We start from the raw sequence: 17,246 nt of genomic DNA on the forward strand, positions 1-17,246 counted from the left end.
TGGTCGCATTTCACGAATCTTTGACCCATACTGTGAGTAAAAGCTGTGTTTGCGTCGTATATATAAAGTTGGGCATACTTTGTTCAATGTTAGAGGGTATTAACGGTCCAATTTGATGGAAAAGGAGTCGTGGATTTTAAAACTATCTAGACTACCACTACCAGAAAGATGTTGATTTAAGTGAGACTTGGAACTGGCCATTTCAAATGCAGATTAGTAGTAGTCATTTTGGGGGTTCTAGGACAGAGGAGGGAGGAGTGTAGACCACGTGGGTTGAGGTAGGTAACCTCACTTTGCCTAACCTAACCTAACCTTACAGACAGAGACTGATCCTCTGATTTGGATGACCTTTTTTTTTGTGTAGATATAAAGAACGTTAAATCAGTTCTCATTTGGTATACTTGTCGTATAATAGGATCTCACGGCTGAGATTGAAAACGACGACAGCTTTTGAATCTCATTTTATATAGGACCACCAATAGGTTCTCAACTGCACAAAAATGGCGCCGATTGCATCATTCGGTGCTCATGTTTTCACTAGAGGATTTGTATGAAGATGCAGTATTTCGATCTCAATGTATACTGACACGCCATTTGAAACTCATTGTTTTCATGTTGATTTTTACGTGTCTTCTGAGTGACTCAGCACGTGGTTCCGACCACGCCAATCCTTCGGAGGCGAAAAAATATTTTTTTGTGTTTTTCAGTTATTTTGCGTATTTTATTTCTGTTCTATTAGTTTATTGTTGTAAACTCGATCTGACCATGGCTTTTGGGTATCAAAGCAAGTTTTTCGTTGACACCGTTGTTGTAGTTTCTAATCATGACGTCTGTCAAAACGTTGTTGTACCTGCATGGGAGATACAATTTTCTTAGATTGCCACAAGGGTCTTCTTCGACAGTAGCGGTTACCGAGGGACCGTATCTCGTCACGACTCGCTGCAATTCCACTATTCTGTAGGGATGCTCATGTCGCAGCTCTTCGATTTTAGTGTATTTGGGTGCTTGGCACGCATTAAGCAAATCTACCAATTGCGCCATGTCTCTCACTTATATAAATGCGCAGTTACATCACCTTGATTATGTTCCTTGATATGTCGTAGGCAAACGCGTTTTCAGAGACTACGATGACATATGCGGTAGTGCCTGAATCGGCCGATGGTGATGCGATTGCGTTTGTGAAATCGAATTCTATTTGAATGTCACTTCTAGAACGGTCTGTATTCATCGGATGAAGATGTGTGTCGACAACATACAGTGGGTAGTGTGAAATAAACTCGCTCGGGTCAATGATCATTGAGCTGTCATCGAAATTCACCTTACGATATCTCATGAATTGCTCGTAAATCACTCTCCAACGTCCCTCAAGGATTGCAGCGTTTTGCAGTTCTTGAGGGTAACGTTGACCATTTATTTTAACTGCAAAGTTCTTTATATTTTCGCTGTCAAATTGCGCTGGGTTCTTTTTCTGATCATTCGTGCGGTTAGTTTGAAAGCACATGATTACGAATCTAGGGTTGTATACGTTTCTATAAACGTTTGTAATGTCGAATGTGTACGTAGATCCGAACACGCCCTTTTTGTCAATACATTGCCACTGATAATAGTTGTAGACCAACTCGTCTTTTTCACTAAGTTTTGTTAGACCGTCGATTAGTTGGATTTTGCTAGTTGACGTATATTCCACTATGGGAACTCTGAGAACGAAGGAAGTGATTTTCACTTTGCCGTCCTCAGGATCGGTAGCTGCGGCAGCGGTTCCTTTCCAATGGTATAGAGCGTCGTTATCTTCAGCTCTTGTGAATACAATCTCGAATCCACCTTTGTACATGGGGTATCGCATGTGGTCAAAGAATCCTAACCCGAGATGCGCTAAGGTTCCAATCGCTTCGAACTTGCCACCACCAAGCGAGTATCTTGATGCGAACCCACAGTTTTGCAAAGCGGGTTTCATCGATTGAGGATAGTTTAGAATACTTTTGATAGTGCTTGTAATTCCCGGATGATCGACCACATCGATTGTTGTGTTGTGTTTTTTCAGTTCGATTCTTGTAAAGAGGTATGGTATGAAATTGTCAATAAGGGCTATAGTGGCAGTCGCATCATATGCTTTACCATCGGATTTTTTTACTACCTCGCCGCAGATGTGATATTGAATTGCCGAGTCGTAAAACGTGTCTCCGTGATCGAGTTTGAAGATTGTGTAATTGTTTGGTGTGTTGAAATTCAACTCGGATATCGGCATAACAGCTCGGTACTCGCTTTTCACCACTCCGGTGGAGAAACGTTCGTACAGTGCTTCCATTGTCTACAATGACTTAATAACACAGAAGAACAAAAAAATATAAGCTAATTATTTTTATTTATTTTTTTAATTACATGGTATATATAGAGGCTTACTCATTGAACTCCTCTTCCATGTAAGCTTTGTGATCATCCAAAAACTGTTGCGAAACGATCTGGAATTTTTTAATGTATTCCCAATCGACTTTGTTTGCGTAGTCGTGTATGAACGACTCGGAAAGTATTTGGTGCTTGCTGACAGCAAACCACGCATGCTCAAAGTTTGGTGCCATCTCACGAAGAAAGCTCTCACTGAATTTTTGCCTCTTCAGAATAGGACCCCAGTCAACACGATGAAAGTAAATACGTAGCATATCGATGGAGAAATCATAGTGAATTGACAACAGGTCCCAGTTGAGGTACCTATCGAACTTCATAACGAGCTCGTCGGTGAGTACACCGTTCGGTGCCTTCGATTCGCGGGACAAGATTTGCCAAGCGTTGTCCATGCTGCTCACTTATATATACCCATTTTTTCTACAGGGATATGAACACGCGGATGTACCTAAACCCATCCCTAGTTTACGTTTCAACCACATCGCACCCGTGGTCGCGAGGGCTACGCTCCTCTCGTTAAGGTCCGCGTCGCTAGACGTCACTCTATCCCACGCTGCTTTCTGTAACGCTTTATCTGCGACCCATCTGTCTTCGGGCTTCCGGTGGTCTCTGTACCATATGTCGTGCTGTTTACACGCATCGTCTAAAGGGTTCACACCCTTGTCACCACGACCTAATCGTTCAGCGAGCTTCGTGCCTGGGCCACAGAAGTTGTACGTATCGAATTTCCAGTTACGTGGGGCGTGTAGTTCTACAGGTAATTTGTTGATGATGTCGTTCAACAATCCCGAGCCTTCTATCGCGCGTTCAGGCAAGGCTGACAAACATCGTACTACGTATTTGACCCCGTTCGGTTGGTCAATCAGTTCTTGCATACGGTCGGATATGAATTTAACAACAGATAGTTTTTCGTTGTGAAAATTGTTGTTGCCTGCAACCTCCTCTGCGTAAATAAAATTCAGACGATTGATGAGCTCGTTGAGGTCTTTGATGTAGCGATATTCAACCGGACCGTCATGGTAGCGTTTTAAACCGGATCCCGTCAATAGATCCCTGTCCATATCTTGTTCAATCAGATCGGTTGGTTTGATAACTTCGTCCCAAATAGGTTTTATCATTTTCCGCCATTTTTGTCCTGAACTAGATTTTGGACGTCGTGTAGTAGGGTCATTTTTCTGGAAGATAGAGTTTGTCATCAAAAGCATATCTTTATATGTCTGCCAATCGTTTGATGTGTATTCATTAGACTGCACAAACCCTTTCTTCGTTAAAAGTTTCCAAAGTCCTTCAGTACCTTTAAATCGTTTGTTGTTTACAATAATATCATCATAATCAAACCCAATCGGTTCAGAACCGATTTTTAGTTGCTCATCTATCTCATCGAAATAAATACCGAATTGAGAGTCACTAGCTCGTGGTAGATATTTAGCTCCGACCACTCCGAGATTAACGACCTTGGTATCCATCAACTGTTTTATTGATTGATCCGCAACTACTTCCATTTTTTCATCTTCATCATCATCGTCTTGAGTGGAACCAATATAACCGACTCGGTCCGGTGTACTAGAGACTGATGGTCTAAAGTTGCGTTTCATTAGCTGGTTGTATTTTTGTTTTTTCAGCATTTCTTTTGTTTTTTTCTCCAGTACCTCATCCTTTTCTTTTTTCTCTTTAATCGCTTTGGTGATAGCCTCGTACTTTTTCTCCCTTACACGTTGTTCCTCCATTTCCCTAACATGTATTTCTCCAAACTGGTTTTGTAGAGTGGTTTGCAGTTGCTCCAGCTGTCTAGCTTTTTCAACTGTCAGAGGTTCATCTCGCGTTTTACTTGTTACTCGTGTTGGGGGTTTTGTGATGTCTTGTATTGCATGTGTATTGGGATGGGAGTTTGTAATCTCCTCCAGTTTCTTAGCTCGTTCTTTCTTTTCCTCCTGTTCCGCTGTCCGAAATTTTTTGACGAGATTCTTTTCTAGAGTCTCAAGTCGCTTAGCTTCTTTTGTATCCATTGTGCACTTAGTAACACATAAACACGACGTAAGATTCACATCGTTATTCCAACATGTACATGTGAAACGTTTATTGATTGTAGAAACGTTCTTTACATAAATATAACGTTTATTTAGTGTAGAAACGCTTTTGATAAAAACAGAACGTTTATTTAGTGCAGAAACGCTCTTTAATTTGAAATATCGTTTTTTAGCATAAACACAATCATTTAGTGTAAATACGCTCTTACGTATAAAATATCGTTAATGTAACAAAATACACGTATTTGATGCAAAAATGTTTTTATTAGGGATATAGCGTTTCCTTAAACATACATCTATATTTACCTAGATGCGTTTTTTTAGTAGTGTCTATTGACATAAAACCGTGAGGTTCCGCCCAACACTTTTTACACATGCCTACAAACTCTTGGTATATCATATCAGATCCAACGAAGTCGTTGTATATCTTTTGTGTATAGTGTTTGTTTTGTGTGAATATACACAAAAGATTAACGTTATTCCTTATTACTTGCATGTCTACCCGTCCGTAGCTCTGACTTAAATAAATGCAAGATACCTGTTTATGACGCCCTCGTATGAAATAGTCTTTTATTTTTGTTTGTTCTTCAAAAAGACAATCGTCAAACACCACCAAAGAATTGGACTTACATTCGTCTAGAGGTATCAAGTCACTGCAGTTTGAGTAAAAGTATGCAATAGTTGTGCCGAGTGCGTGCTCTACTTTTTCATAGTGTTTACGTAGCTGTGTGTATGCTGGCTGATCAATGGATCGGCTGAATACATAAAGGTTTTTGAACTTTACACCCTTTACGTTATAGATAAAATTGAGCAATAGGTTTGTTTTTCCACACCCTGATGAACCGACTATAAGACATCTTAATGGGTGTGGTAATAGATTATTTATGGATCCTTCTTCGATGCAGTACACATTGATATCCATTTTAGGACTTATATAAATCTAAAACTATTACACATTCAACGTTTTCGTTTTGAAGCAAGCGATTGTTTTGATCTCGGAGAGTGATGTCGATTCGGTTGATTGTTTGTAAACCATTCCTCAGAGGAACGTACAACTTCTCCGTTGGCACTTCATATATCTTGTAGCCATGTGCTACATTCAGGAAGAACGTGTACAACAGTTCTGCTTCCACATGTTTGTGTCTGTGCTCATCGTGGCTGATGTAACTGTGCTCTACGATGTTGCAGTGTACCTCTATGGCGTCCACAGCCCTGAAATTGGGTGCGTTTGGCGCAGTCAGTAATGTATTGGCATCGTAAAACGATTTCTGTTCGGTTAATGGTTTCTCTCCTGGACTTGAGAATCCGAGGAATGAAGCCGCCTTTTCGTCGAGATAAAATTTCAATGGACTTGTTATTGCGATACGATTGTTTTCTCTTTTGATTGAAAATTGGTTGGTAGGTACGTTAAGTTTCAATGCAGTAATATATTCGTTGATTTTTTCATTTAGTTTTTCAATAGTCCAATATCCCTTTGAGATCGTAAATGGCGTCGAGATCAGATAAATATCGCTGTCCCAAAAATATATGTTACCCGGTTCTAACACGTTGTTTATGTAGTTCTCCGACATAAAGCTAACTAGAGCTAGTCGGCACTTGCTACCATCACTGAGGCGGATAGGGTGCTCTGGATGGAATGTCATTTGGCATCCTTTGCCCCGGATTTTCACTAGCGGCATCTTTGTCACTTATATCATTACCATTTTGTGCTCTCTTTAAATTTATAATGTCATCGTGTATATTACCCAATATCATGTTAAGGTTTGTCTGGAATGTAACCAGTTTTTCATTTAACTCGTTTAGTTCTTTCCTTACGATCACGTCATAAAGATCTTTTGATCTGCTGACTTTTCCTATTCTTCGATGTCCGTTTAAATTCACCACCTCAGGGTTCGAAACATCGAATGTTTTTGTTAGTCTATCCACCGTTGATTTTACAGTATCTAATTGATATTTGTTTACAACATCATGTTTATCAATTGCATTGGAGACGCTAACTAAACGTTTGCTTTTAAAACCAATGAAATTATCCTTGATGTTCATCGTAGATTCTATTTTACCAAGTCTATTGTTTAATGCTACATAGCTCGAATCGTCGTTAGGTGTTCTCATCATTTTCTTCATTTCCGAAAGACCTGATTTTACAAGATCTCTAATTTCAGACTTTGTTTGTGATTCGATTTGTTGACGAATTGAGCTTTGGTAGTCCACCTCGTCCCCGAATCTATTGAACATGAATCTTCCGCTGCCACCACCAACTCCATACGTATTTATCATCCCGTATAGCTCTTATGATATCATCCCAAGGCTCATCACTAGAGTTTCGACGTAAAACCTCCAAACACAAATGACCACAGATAGGTGGATCATTATACTCTTGAACAGCAATGTCATTATAGAAGAGATCGTTTGAACCTAAATAGTCTATTAGTTCTAGTGGTGGGGGTGCGTTTCCAAACGAATCGAAATAGAACTTTTTGTTTTTGTCTTTAACATAACAAGTCCAATGGGTTCCAGAAGAATCGATATTACCCAGATTCAAGATTCCACATTCAAACTCCATAGGGGCTTCGGGTAATATCTGTCTCATAAACACTCCTCGAAAGCCACGGATGCCTAATTGGTTAGCATAAAGCTCTATTTCTCCCAGTGACATAGGTTCAAACGATCTTACGGGTTTTTTAAAAGAGAGTCCAGCTTGTTGTTGATGCATCGCTTAAGGCCGGCTCCCTTGGGGTCTTTTTCAATTATTGAATCTAGCTCGTTATCGATCAGGTTTTTCAACCACGGCACGAATCGGTTCTTGAGAATCGGTGCCACCTGATGTCGTATCAATGGAGATATGAAACGTTTTCCATATGGCACCTTTGATTCAACCATTTCCAACATCTCTTTCAAAAGACCACCCTCTTTGTTTTTCAAAAGCTGGTCGTAGCTCACAGCCAGACGTAGACCGGTTTTGTTCCGGATAGCTTTTTCAACAGCCTTGTGTTGTGCTTCGTTAAGCAGTATATGATCCGCTCCACGTGAGAGGCTATCATTAGTTAAACCAATTATAGCAGTTCTACGCTTTTTAAACGCGATGCGTAGCTTACGCTTCTGACCGTCGGACAAGTGAATTCTGTGTCTGTGCAGTTCACTCATTTTTAAGTGTTTCCCACTTATATAAGAGCCAATGGAAATCTACTGTATGAAATGCAAAAGGAAAACCACGTCTCAAGACAGTGGGGAGTATGTCAAAACCGTTAACAACAAATGGCGTTTAAATACGACATGCAATATTTGCGGTCAGCGTAAAGGCGCCTTCGTCAAAGTTCCTAAGCCCAGTATGGCCGCCAAGGAAGTACATAGACCAGTGATCAAGCACTTTCCTCGACGACGTATTGTTACCCTAGGTATAGACGATCTGTGGGCCGCAGATCTGGTTGTCATGAGAAAGTATGCCAGTGAGAATGATGACTATAATTATATGTTGAATGTGATTGATACCTTTTCAAAATTCGCCTGGTCAGAGCCGTTGATGACCAAACGGGGTGCAGAAGTAGCGGAATCGTTTATGCTCATATTGAAGCGAGCAATTGACGTCAACGGTCACACCGCTCCCAGACTGTTACACACCGATAAGGGCAAAGAATTTCTTAACCGTGATTTTAAGTCAGTTTTGCAATCGTACAACATAAAAATGTATCATACTGAAAATGAGGAAAAGAGTGCAATCGTTGAGAGGTTCAATCGTACGTTGAATGAAAAAATGAAAGTCATATTTGAGACCCGAAATTGTTTTCGGTGGTTGGACATAGTTCAAGACCTGTTACATCAGTACAACAACAGTGTCCATCGTACGATTCGTATGAAACCTGCAGAGGTTACTAATGCGGACGTACCTAGATTGCTTGAGAGGTTCTCCAATATTCCTCACACACCTAGAAAAATAAAATTTCAACTAGGAGACAGAGTGAGGATTGTGACAAAAAAAGATACGTTTGCCGATAAATACAGTCGCAATTGGACTAGAGAGATATTTACTATATCCAAAGTGCAAGACACCTTTCCAATAACCTATAGAATCAAAGATAAAAGTGGTGAAGAAATAATTGGATCTTTTTATGAGAAAGAGCTACAAAAAACCTTGTGCACACCAGGACAATAAATAACAACAGTGTAAAACACGAAAAAAATATATTTTACAGGAATAGTTTTTTTACATTTTTTTATGTACATTCAGTAGGAATTCTTCTATGTCCCCAGGGTAGCGTCTTTATTCCATCTCGAAGAACACACCGTTTGTCGTCCTTTGGCGAAAGTGATTTCTTGAATTGTGTCATACTATAAACATCGTGCAGGTGGCTTCGGATGCTGTTGATTTGTCTGTACACATCTTCGAGAGTCTTCAAACATCTGCGATAGTCATCTATTGTGATTTCATTTTCCACCACTGATTTCTTGATTCCTTTAGCCTTTTTAGATGTTTTTATACAATTCAAACCTTCCTCTACGTCAGTGGCATACATTTTTGACTTCAGACCAACGTATTCAACCATGATCAGACCTTCCAGCTCATCTTTCATTTTTCCGAGAACCTTTTTGTTTACTCGAGGCATACCAAAAGGGTTGGCACTTTGATATGCACTCGTGTCGAACTCGTCAATCATTTCTTTCATGTCCATGTACCAGTCTTCTGTATATATGATGTAAATCAGTGAGTCGGTATCAGTATAGGCGAGTATGACCCGATCACCATATCTGCTCTTCATCACTTGATAGTGGAAACGGTATATAAGGGTTTTCGACACATCTAGAATAGCCGCCCCCACGTAAATCGGTTTGTTGAAAAGAAGTGATGTTTTGGTCATGTGCACAGCTGCAAGATGGTCCGTAAATATTTTCCTACTCTTGAATGTAGGTTTGGCAATGAATTTATCCGCCTGTCGTTCGTCGGTTACCAGACGAACGTCCACTCTATTCCGAAGGTTTTCCATAGTTTTCCCAAATACCGCGTTATTCATAAGCTTGTAGAAGTCAATTTCGAATTTATTTTTTGCCTTGGTCCTCATGTTAGTGTTTAAATCGATGTATGGTTTCATCCACGGTTTTTGAGAAAACTCAAGAACCCGATGTATATTTTTTAGTTTCATTCCGAGGTTGAGATACTGTTTTAAATTTCTGTAGTGTACAACGTATCTAGATCGGTCGTACAAAGTGGTGACCAGTTTGGATATTTTTGACCCAGGTGGAATCATGTGGTGAGGTGCGAGTGGAAAGTCTGCATGGTGGTCATGAATTTCTTCGGGATACTCGAGGTCAACTTCGAGAATGTAGCCGGTGGCTGCGTCATCACTGATGTCTAAAACATTTATTTCAGTATCTTTTCGCCATCTAAAGTCACCGAATGGCATCGCCTGCGACATAGCCCAAGCATATAGGTTATTCGCATCTAAGTACACCAGGTAGCTAGGTTCTTTGTTCTCATCGAAGCCTTGACTCATATACTTGTTGTTGGCTCGAGCTTGTCTCAAGCAACACTGCGAAACACCTCCACGAATTCCTTTTTCAACCATTAGAATCATATCGAGGTCGGTTAGTAACTGGAGCTCTACATCAGTGAGTTTCAGCATCGCCGACCAAGCTAATCCGGGAGCTGTGAAGTACCACGCTGGGTCGAGACTATATGTTTGAAGGCAAACGTCTCTGAAGTTGTCCATAATGTCTGCCAACTGGAGGACGTCAATCTTGTTGTAAAACAATGTGTACTCTCTCATATCTTTGATGTTGAACTCATTCCAAACCTTTTGAGCATGCTCATAATCTGATTCTGATACATCACACTTATTTAATTTGTTTTTGAAATCATGAAGTTCCGGCAGAGTTGTCATATCATATTTTGTTATGTTATCCATAAAGTCATAGGGATAAACCCCTTTTCTTGTTACCAACTCTATCTGTGATGATTTGACAAATCTCTTTGTATGCTCCAACTGATCTGTAGTTAAATTGTTAATCAATTGGTCTAAACTTGCACTTAAAAACTTAAAAGAGTCCAAAAATCTCAGTTCCAACCCTCCCCTAACTTGAACGGTGAATGATATGTATCGCTCATCGTTTTGGGGAATCACTTTGAGTTTCTCACCTTGTCGTCCTATTTCTTTGATGAACTGATGTATGTCGTAGCCAGAAAGGTTGTGCAAGAAAACAGGAATAAATTTGGGTTTAGTAAACAATAAGTTACATTTGGAATGGGCAGGGCCTCGATACAAACCGGTGAGGTGGTCGTGATCCCTCACTTTGTCGGTTTCATTGAGAGGTTCCTGACAGATGTGACAGGTTACCGCTTCTTTATGTCTACGTATCTCTTCTTCCTCCAATGGTGTCATTGGAATGATCTTTTCGTAGATTTGTTTTATCTCTACGGCCTCCTTTTTCAACGCCTCGACAAACTTTCGTCCAGCATCTTCCCCGAAATATGTCGTTGGAGGCTTTTCACTGCCAGAGATATAGTAACAGAAACTTATAGCTTCGTGTTTCTGATAGCTGTATGTGTACGATCTCTTAGCACCGTTTTCATCAACTCCCGATGGTTCACAAGTAGAAATCGGGAGGAGCATGCTCTCCAGATCGGCATAAATGACATAAGGAACTTTCATTGATTTATTGTGTTCTGTAAATCTTATTTTGTCATTTTTTCCAGCGGTAGGGAGCTTTATTTTTAGAGCATCATGTCTAGAGCAGTCCTCCATATGTGTCTTCAAATTGTCTTCGTTATGAAAGTGCTGAAGACAACGTCTGCATATATAGCATTTTCCTTTATGTTTTGTAGCTTGACTGCGAACTAAACGAGATAGGTTTTTGATTAGACAGTAGTGTGAGTTCGTTCCATCTTTAACCAACAACAGGTCTACATGCACGGGCTTTTCTTCATCTGTTACACACAAGGGAAAAACATCACTATTTTCTTCAAGACCGTATACATTGATCGATAATCCTGCACGCTTTTCAAATTTTTTTACATCAGTCAGTTTGACTGGAAAATCTATCCCATCAAATAACTTGAGAAATCCATCTACGTAAGCAGTGTAGCTGTCGATCCGCTCCGGGTGTACGTTTGAAGGGTGGAGTGCTGCTAGACAACACCAAATGAAACAACGCTGATCATTGTTTTTTATGTTTACAACAGCACGTTTCAAGCGAATTTTTTCTGGCAGGGCTATGTAACTAGACCCTTTCAAAGGCTTAAGTCGGTTGATATGTAAAAAAAGACATTCAATCGTTTTCATGTTCCAATTGGAGCCTTTGTGATTAAAACTTTCCATCTCAGTCAATAGTTTTTGTTTTGCCTCATTTAACAAATCTGATAGATTAGAATCTTCGTAAATGATGATGTTTTTCGTTTTGAATTCAAAATCAGATTCGACTTTTTCCGTAATCCCTTTAGCGAACTTTGCCTTAAGGATAAGTTGGATTTTCAATGAAGTTCCCTCATCACGAACCTTTTCAATTATAAGTTTTTTGGAATCTTCGATAAAAGTTTCAACACTTTTGTAACCATTTACTTTGACATTATTGATCTCAAACGTCTTCATTCGACCTCTGAACGCCGTTTTAGATTGGATGATTTCAAGATTAGGTGGTGGCGGAGGCTTACGTGGGACTTGCACTATGATGGATGGCTGAACTATGATGGATGGTTGAACTATGACGGATGGTTGGTTTAGTTGCTGTTTTTGTATCCACGCCGCTTGATGAGCTCTACTCCCAGTATGACGGGCCCAGTTTTTCCTAGTAATACTGAGGTGACATACATCACAGAATTTTAATGTTTTTGTATCGACTCTCCTGACAGGTAGAACCTGCACGACATCCGAAACATCTTCTTCCTGCTCTTGAATGTCCATCATCTCACTAGCACCTTGTAGTTGTTCCGAAATATCCAACTCACTATGTTGGGCTCGACGACGCTTCGGTGATGTAGGACGGGTCTCGTTATCGCTGTCGTTGTCAGTAGGAAACGACCGCTTGGTAGCACTTTGAACAACCGGTGACACATGATGTTCTCCGTCAGAGACCGAGGCAACATCCAAACGGTGTTCTTCCCTAGCACCTTGTTGTTCCTCAATATCGTCTTTGTAACGTTGGAGCCAACGTCGCTTCGGTGGTGTAGGAAGGCTGTCGTCATCACTCTCGTTGTCACTAGGAAACGATCGCTTCGTAGCACTGACACTAGCCATCACCGCAAATCCTCGTCACACTTATAAATGGTTGAAAACTTACTTTTCACGCACTACACAATTTCAAAGACTCGAAAAATAGCACCTCTCACAACCACCTCTCAGAGAAGACTGACGCAAGACCGCGCGGGCTGTTGCACAATCGTCGAAACACATGACCATATATGGTAATGTTCTCGAACGTTCCAAGATGATCACGTGACCTATCACGTGGCATTTCCTTTTATGGTAATGTTTCTAGAACATTCCATGATCACATGATCCCAAGACAAGTGACGTCACTAAACACGGAACGACTCAACTCAAAAGACACGTACAAATCAACATGAAAACAATGAGTTTCAAATGGCGTGTCAGTATACATTGAGATCGAAATACTGCATCTTCATACAAATCCTCTAGTGAAAACATGAGCACCGAATGATGCAATCGGCGCCATTTTTGTGCAGTTGAGAACCTATTGGTGGTCCTATATAAAATGAGATTCAAAAGCTGTCGTCGTTTTCGATCTCAACCATGAGATCCTATTATACGACAAGTATACCAAATGAGAACTGATTTAACGTTCTTTATATCTACACAAAAAAAAGGTCATCCAAATCAGAGGATCAGTCTCTGTCTGTAAGGTTAGGTTAGGTTAGGCAAAGTGAGGTTACCTACCTCAACCCACGTGGTCTACACTCCTCCCTCCTCTGTCCTAGAACGTGAGTTTCAAATGGCGTGTCAGTATACATTGAGATCGAAATACTGCATCTTCATACAAATCCTCTAGTGAAAACATGAGCACCGAATGATGCAATCGGCGCCATTTTTGTGCAGTTGAGAACCTATTGGTGGTCCTATATAAAATGAGATTCAAAAGCTGTCGTCGTTTCTGTAAAGTCGTCCAAATCAGAGGATCAGTCTCTGCCTGTAAGGTTAGGTTAGGTTAGGCAAAGTGAGGTTACCTACCTCAACCCACGTGGTCTACACTCCTCCCTCCTCTGTCCTAGAACCCCCAAAATGACTACTACTAGTACCTACTACTCAAAATACTAAAAATGTATGGAATAAAGATAGTCACTTATCCTACATGCAAATCACGCATCAGCAGTTGGTCGCATTTCACGAATCTTTGACCCATACTGTGAGTAAAAGCTGTGTTTGCGTCGTATATATAAAGTTGGGCATACTTTGTTCAATGTTAGAGGGTATTAACGGTCCAATTTGATGGAAAAGGAGTCGTGGATTTTAAAACTATCTAGACTACCACTACCAGAAAGATGTTGATTTAAGTGAGACTTGGAACTGGCCATTTCAAATGCAGATTTGTACCTATTATATTTTACTCAAATAGTTTTTTGTCTCTTTTGACCCTTAATACTTTTTTTATAGTCGCTGTTGATAAGATTTTCTATAAACTCAAAATGTTGATAAGGAGTTCATTTTACCTTCCCCTTGTGACAACACAAGGACAAAATATTTGTGTCCCAGTTAGTCTGTTCTGACTCAAAATTCATAGATTTGCAGTACTGACAAATCCAATCTAACGACCCCAATTCAAAAAAATTGGTATTTTTTAAAAGGGACTTCCAGAGCACATTTAACACCATCACTGCTCTTTACCTTTTTAGTTTGATGGTTCTCTAGATGTTTTTTTTTTTTTTAGATCTGTATGTCTCTTTACGCCCGGTTAATGATTACCTTTTCTTTTTCTTTTTGTACTTTTCACATCCTGGGGATAATGATAAACGCTATAATGACCCGAGTCAACATTGCCATTAAACATCAAGTCAGATACTTCTTCGCCAGAACCGAAATCGTAAGTCACAGATTCTCAAGCAACTTCCCTGTGTACTTGAACAAAAATTCACTGATAAATAATTGTAGTTTCCAAATATCCCAGTGTACTCGACATCTCGAGAAGGTAAAATTTGAACGTCGAACACTGATCTTGAGTAAGATTAATCACTTACGATAAAATGTTTGTATGTTTACCAATCATTAGCAATTATCTGTACAACTTGCAAGCGGATTTCCCTATGATTGTTCAGGTGGCTATAGAGAATAAATTATATTGATCAAAACAATAAGTTTCCGTCCCCTACTATGGGTATTATTTCACATTCCATACCCAAACTTAAACTCAATTACCACTTTCCTTCAGATCACTTTGCAGGAAAACTAAAACATTTTTGTGTCCCAGTTAGTCTGTTCTGACTCAAAATTCATAGATTTGAAGTAGTGACAAATCCAATCTAACGACCCCAATTCAAAAGAGTTGGTATTTTTTTGTAGGGACTTCCAGAGCACATTTAACACCAACACTGCTCTTTACCTTTTTAGTTCGATGGTTCTCTACAATTTTTTTTCGTTCTGTATGTCTCTTTACACCCGGTTAATGATTACCTTTTCTTTTTCTTTTTGTACTTTTCACACCCTGGGGTTAATGATACAGTTTTATAACGCTTATAATGACCCAAGTCAACATTGCCATTAAACATCAAGTCACATACTTCTTCGCCAGAACCGAATGGTAAGTCACAGTTTCTCAAGCAACTTCCCTGTGTACTTGAAAAAAAAAATTCACTGATATATTGTAGTTCCACGTATCCAAGCGCACTCGCCATCTCGAGAAGGTAAAGTTTGGTACCACTGAACGTCTAACACTGATCTTGAGTAAGATTCGTCACCTACTATAAAATGTTTGTATGTTTCCCACTCATTAGCAATTATATGTACAACTTGCGAGCGGATTTCTCCATGATTATTCCGGTGGCCGTAGAGAATAAATTATTATATTGATCAAAACAATAAGTTTCCGTTCCCTACTATGGGTATTATTTCACATTCCATACTCAAACTTAAACTCAATTATCATTTTCCTTCAGATCACTTTGCAGGAAAACTAAAATATTTCAAAAATAAGTTAACAAATACACTTTCCTTGATCAAAATCGTGTGCTTATAAACAGAAACTCCAAGTTTAATAATTGCACACTGAAAGTGAGGTTATAAAAATAATAACAAATGTCTGACAAACATTAAACAGCTGACGAATAATTTATAAACTGTTTATTATATTCTCCAATAAGAATTGTATTGACTCGACCTTTAAAGGGCTGTAGGTCGTAGCCCTTAGAAAAAACGTAAATTCGAAGGAAGTTCGGCAAATCTACACACTATCCCCTTTAATTTGACACATAGATCTTGAGGATCGGTCCACTAATTACTGAGAAAACAGTGTTACAACTGTGTATTAAATATATAGATTCAATATTCAAGCTTTTGGTCAGGTAAAAAATAACATTCATAATAGTATATTTTTCTCAGGGGCGTAAAGTCACTCTTTTCCACACAAGCTCAAGTTTAACGACCTCGGCTTCGTTTCAGTCGGAAAATGAGCGAGTGTTGAAAAAACACTTTTTGTGATGAACAATGTTACCATTATTTGAGCAAACTAAGTACAAAACAAAAATACTTTTTCCTGCAGTCACCTGACAAAGTGGCCTTCCTTGCACTGATTACTGCACAGAAAGTTGTTAATTGCTGCATCTACTTACTTTTGCCGCACACTTTTTTTTTGCACACCAGTATTCCAACCAAACAACAAAAAACAGTGTGCTTTTATCATCGCAGATATGTTTACATTACAACAAAGTTATTAGTTTTGATTCTGCCACACAGTATAATGCAAATACACAAGAGATTTTCATTCAAATAAGCAATAAGTACGATGGAGATTATTTGTCTGTATAATTCTCATGGGTCTGTATAATTTGCATGGTAAGTGTGTGTAACTGTGTTTTTAACAGTAGATTTAAAGACCCACAATGTTCTCTGAAGTATTCTTTCCATGTTGTGAAGCACGGGCATAACAACTTGTTTGGATCCTGTTGACAACAATACAACTATGAACTACGATCGATTGAAAACAAAATACCCCCGCCGCAGCAAACCTGAAGACTAAGCGAATTTCCATTTGCCTGATTTGATTTTTAATTAAATCTATTCAAATAACATTATGTTTAACGAGTACCTAGGTTTGCTACCTACAGGGTAATAAAGTGTGTTTTGTAGCAAAATATTAATCTCTTGGTATAAAATAAATAGACTGGCAAAGTTTGATCCAAATATATGCATAAACAAGCAAACTACAACAGTTTACTTATTCTCCATAAGAATAACATGGGACTTTTTCATTTACAATTTTCTCCGTAACCAATAACCATACAAAAACACTTCAGTATACTGAATTATTAGTTTTTTTTTAAGCACTTTAAAATGGTCTAGATGAAATTTGGGAAATTTTATGTTTTGAGGGTAAAAAATGAGAAAAACCAATTTTTACCCCATAAAACCCTGTTCCCATGGTCCGATCATGCTGGTTTGTGAACTCGTTCAAATAAACGTAGGTTTACACGTTTGTACCAAATTTCATTGAAATCGGATCATTTTTGCTCGAGTTATCGTGCTAACGGACACACACACACACACACACACATATATATATATGAATTTGAACGGATGGTGTTTTTGGCTTCTAGGGACATCAAAATGAAAAAGTACTGTAAATCGATCCCTGGACTAAGTCTTACCATGAGACCTACGGTAATAG

At 39.2% G+C, this 17,246-nt stretch overlaps 1 protein-coding gene across 1 annotated transcript; it reads right to left on the bottom strand.

The window, feature by feature from the left end:
• Positions 1-8,638: 8,638 nt before the first annotated feature.
• LOC128995398 (uncharacterized) lies at positions 8,639-12,649 on the bottom strand. The gene is made up of 2 exons (XM_054420410.1): positions 11,975-12,649; positions 8,639-11,194 (listed from the first exon to the last, which is right to left on the bottom strand). Exons 1-2 carry the CDS (start codon positions 12,647-12,649, stop codon positions 8,639-8,641), a joined length of 3,231 nt encoding a protein of 1,076 aa, XP_054276385.1.
• Between the last annotated feature and the right edge of the window lie 4,597 nt (positions 12,650-17,246).

This window comes from Macrosteles quadrilineatus, unplaced genomic scaffold, assembly GCF_028750875.1.
Source record: "Macrosteles quadrilineatus isolate MER2022 unplaced genomic scaffold, UCM_ALF_1.0 Scaffold_1__1_contigs__length_201487025, whole genome shotgun sequence".
Taxonomy (NCBI): domain Eukaryota; kingdom Metazoa; phylum Arthropoda; class Insecta; order Hemiptera; family Cicadellidae; genus Macrosteles; species Macrosteles quadrilineatus.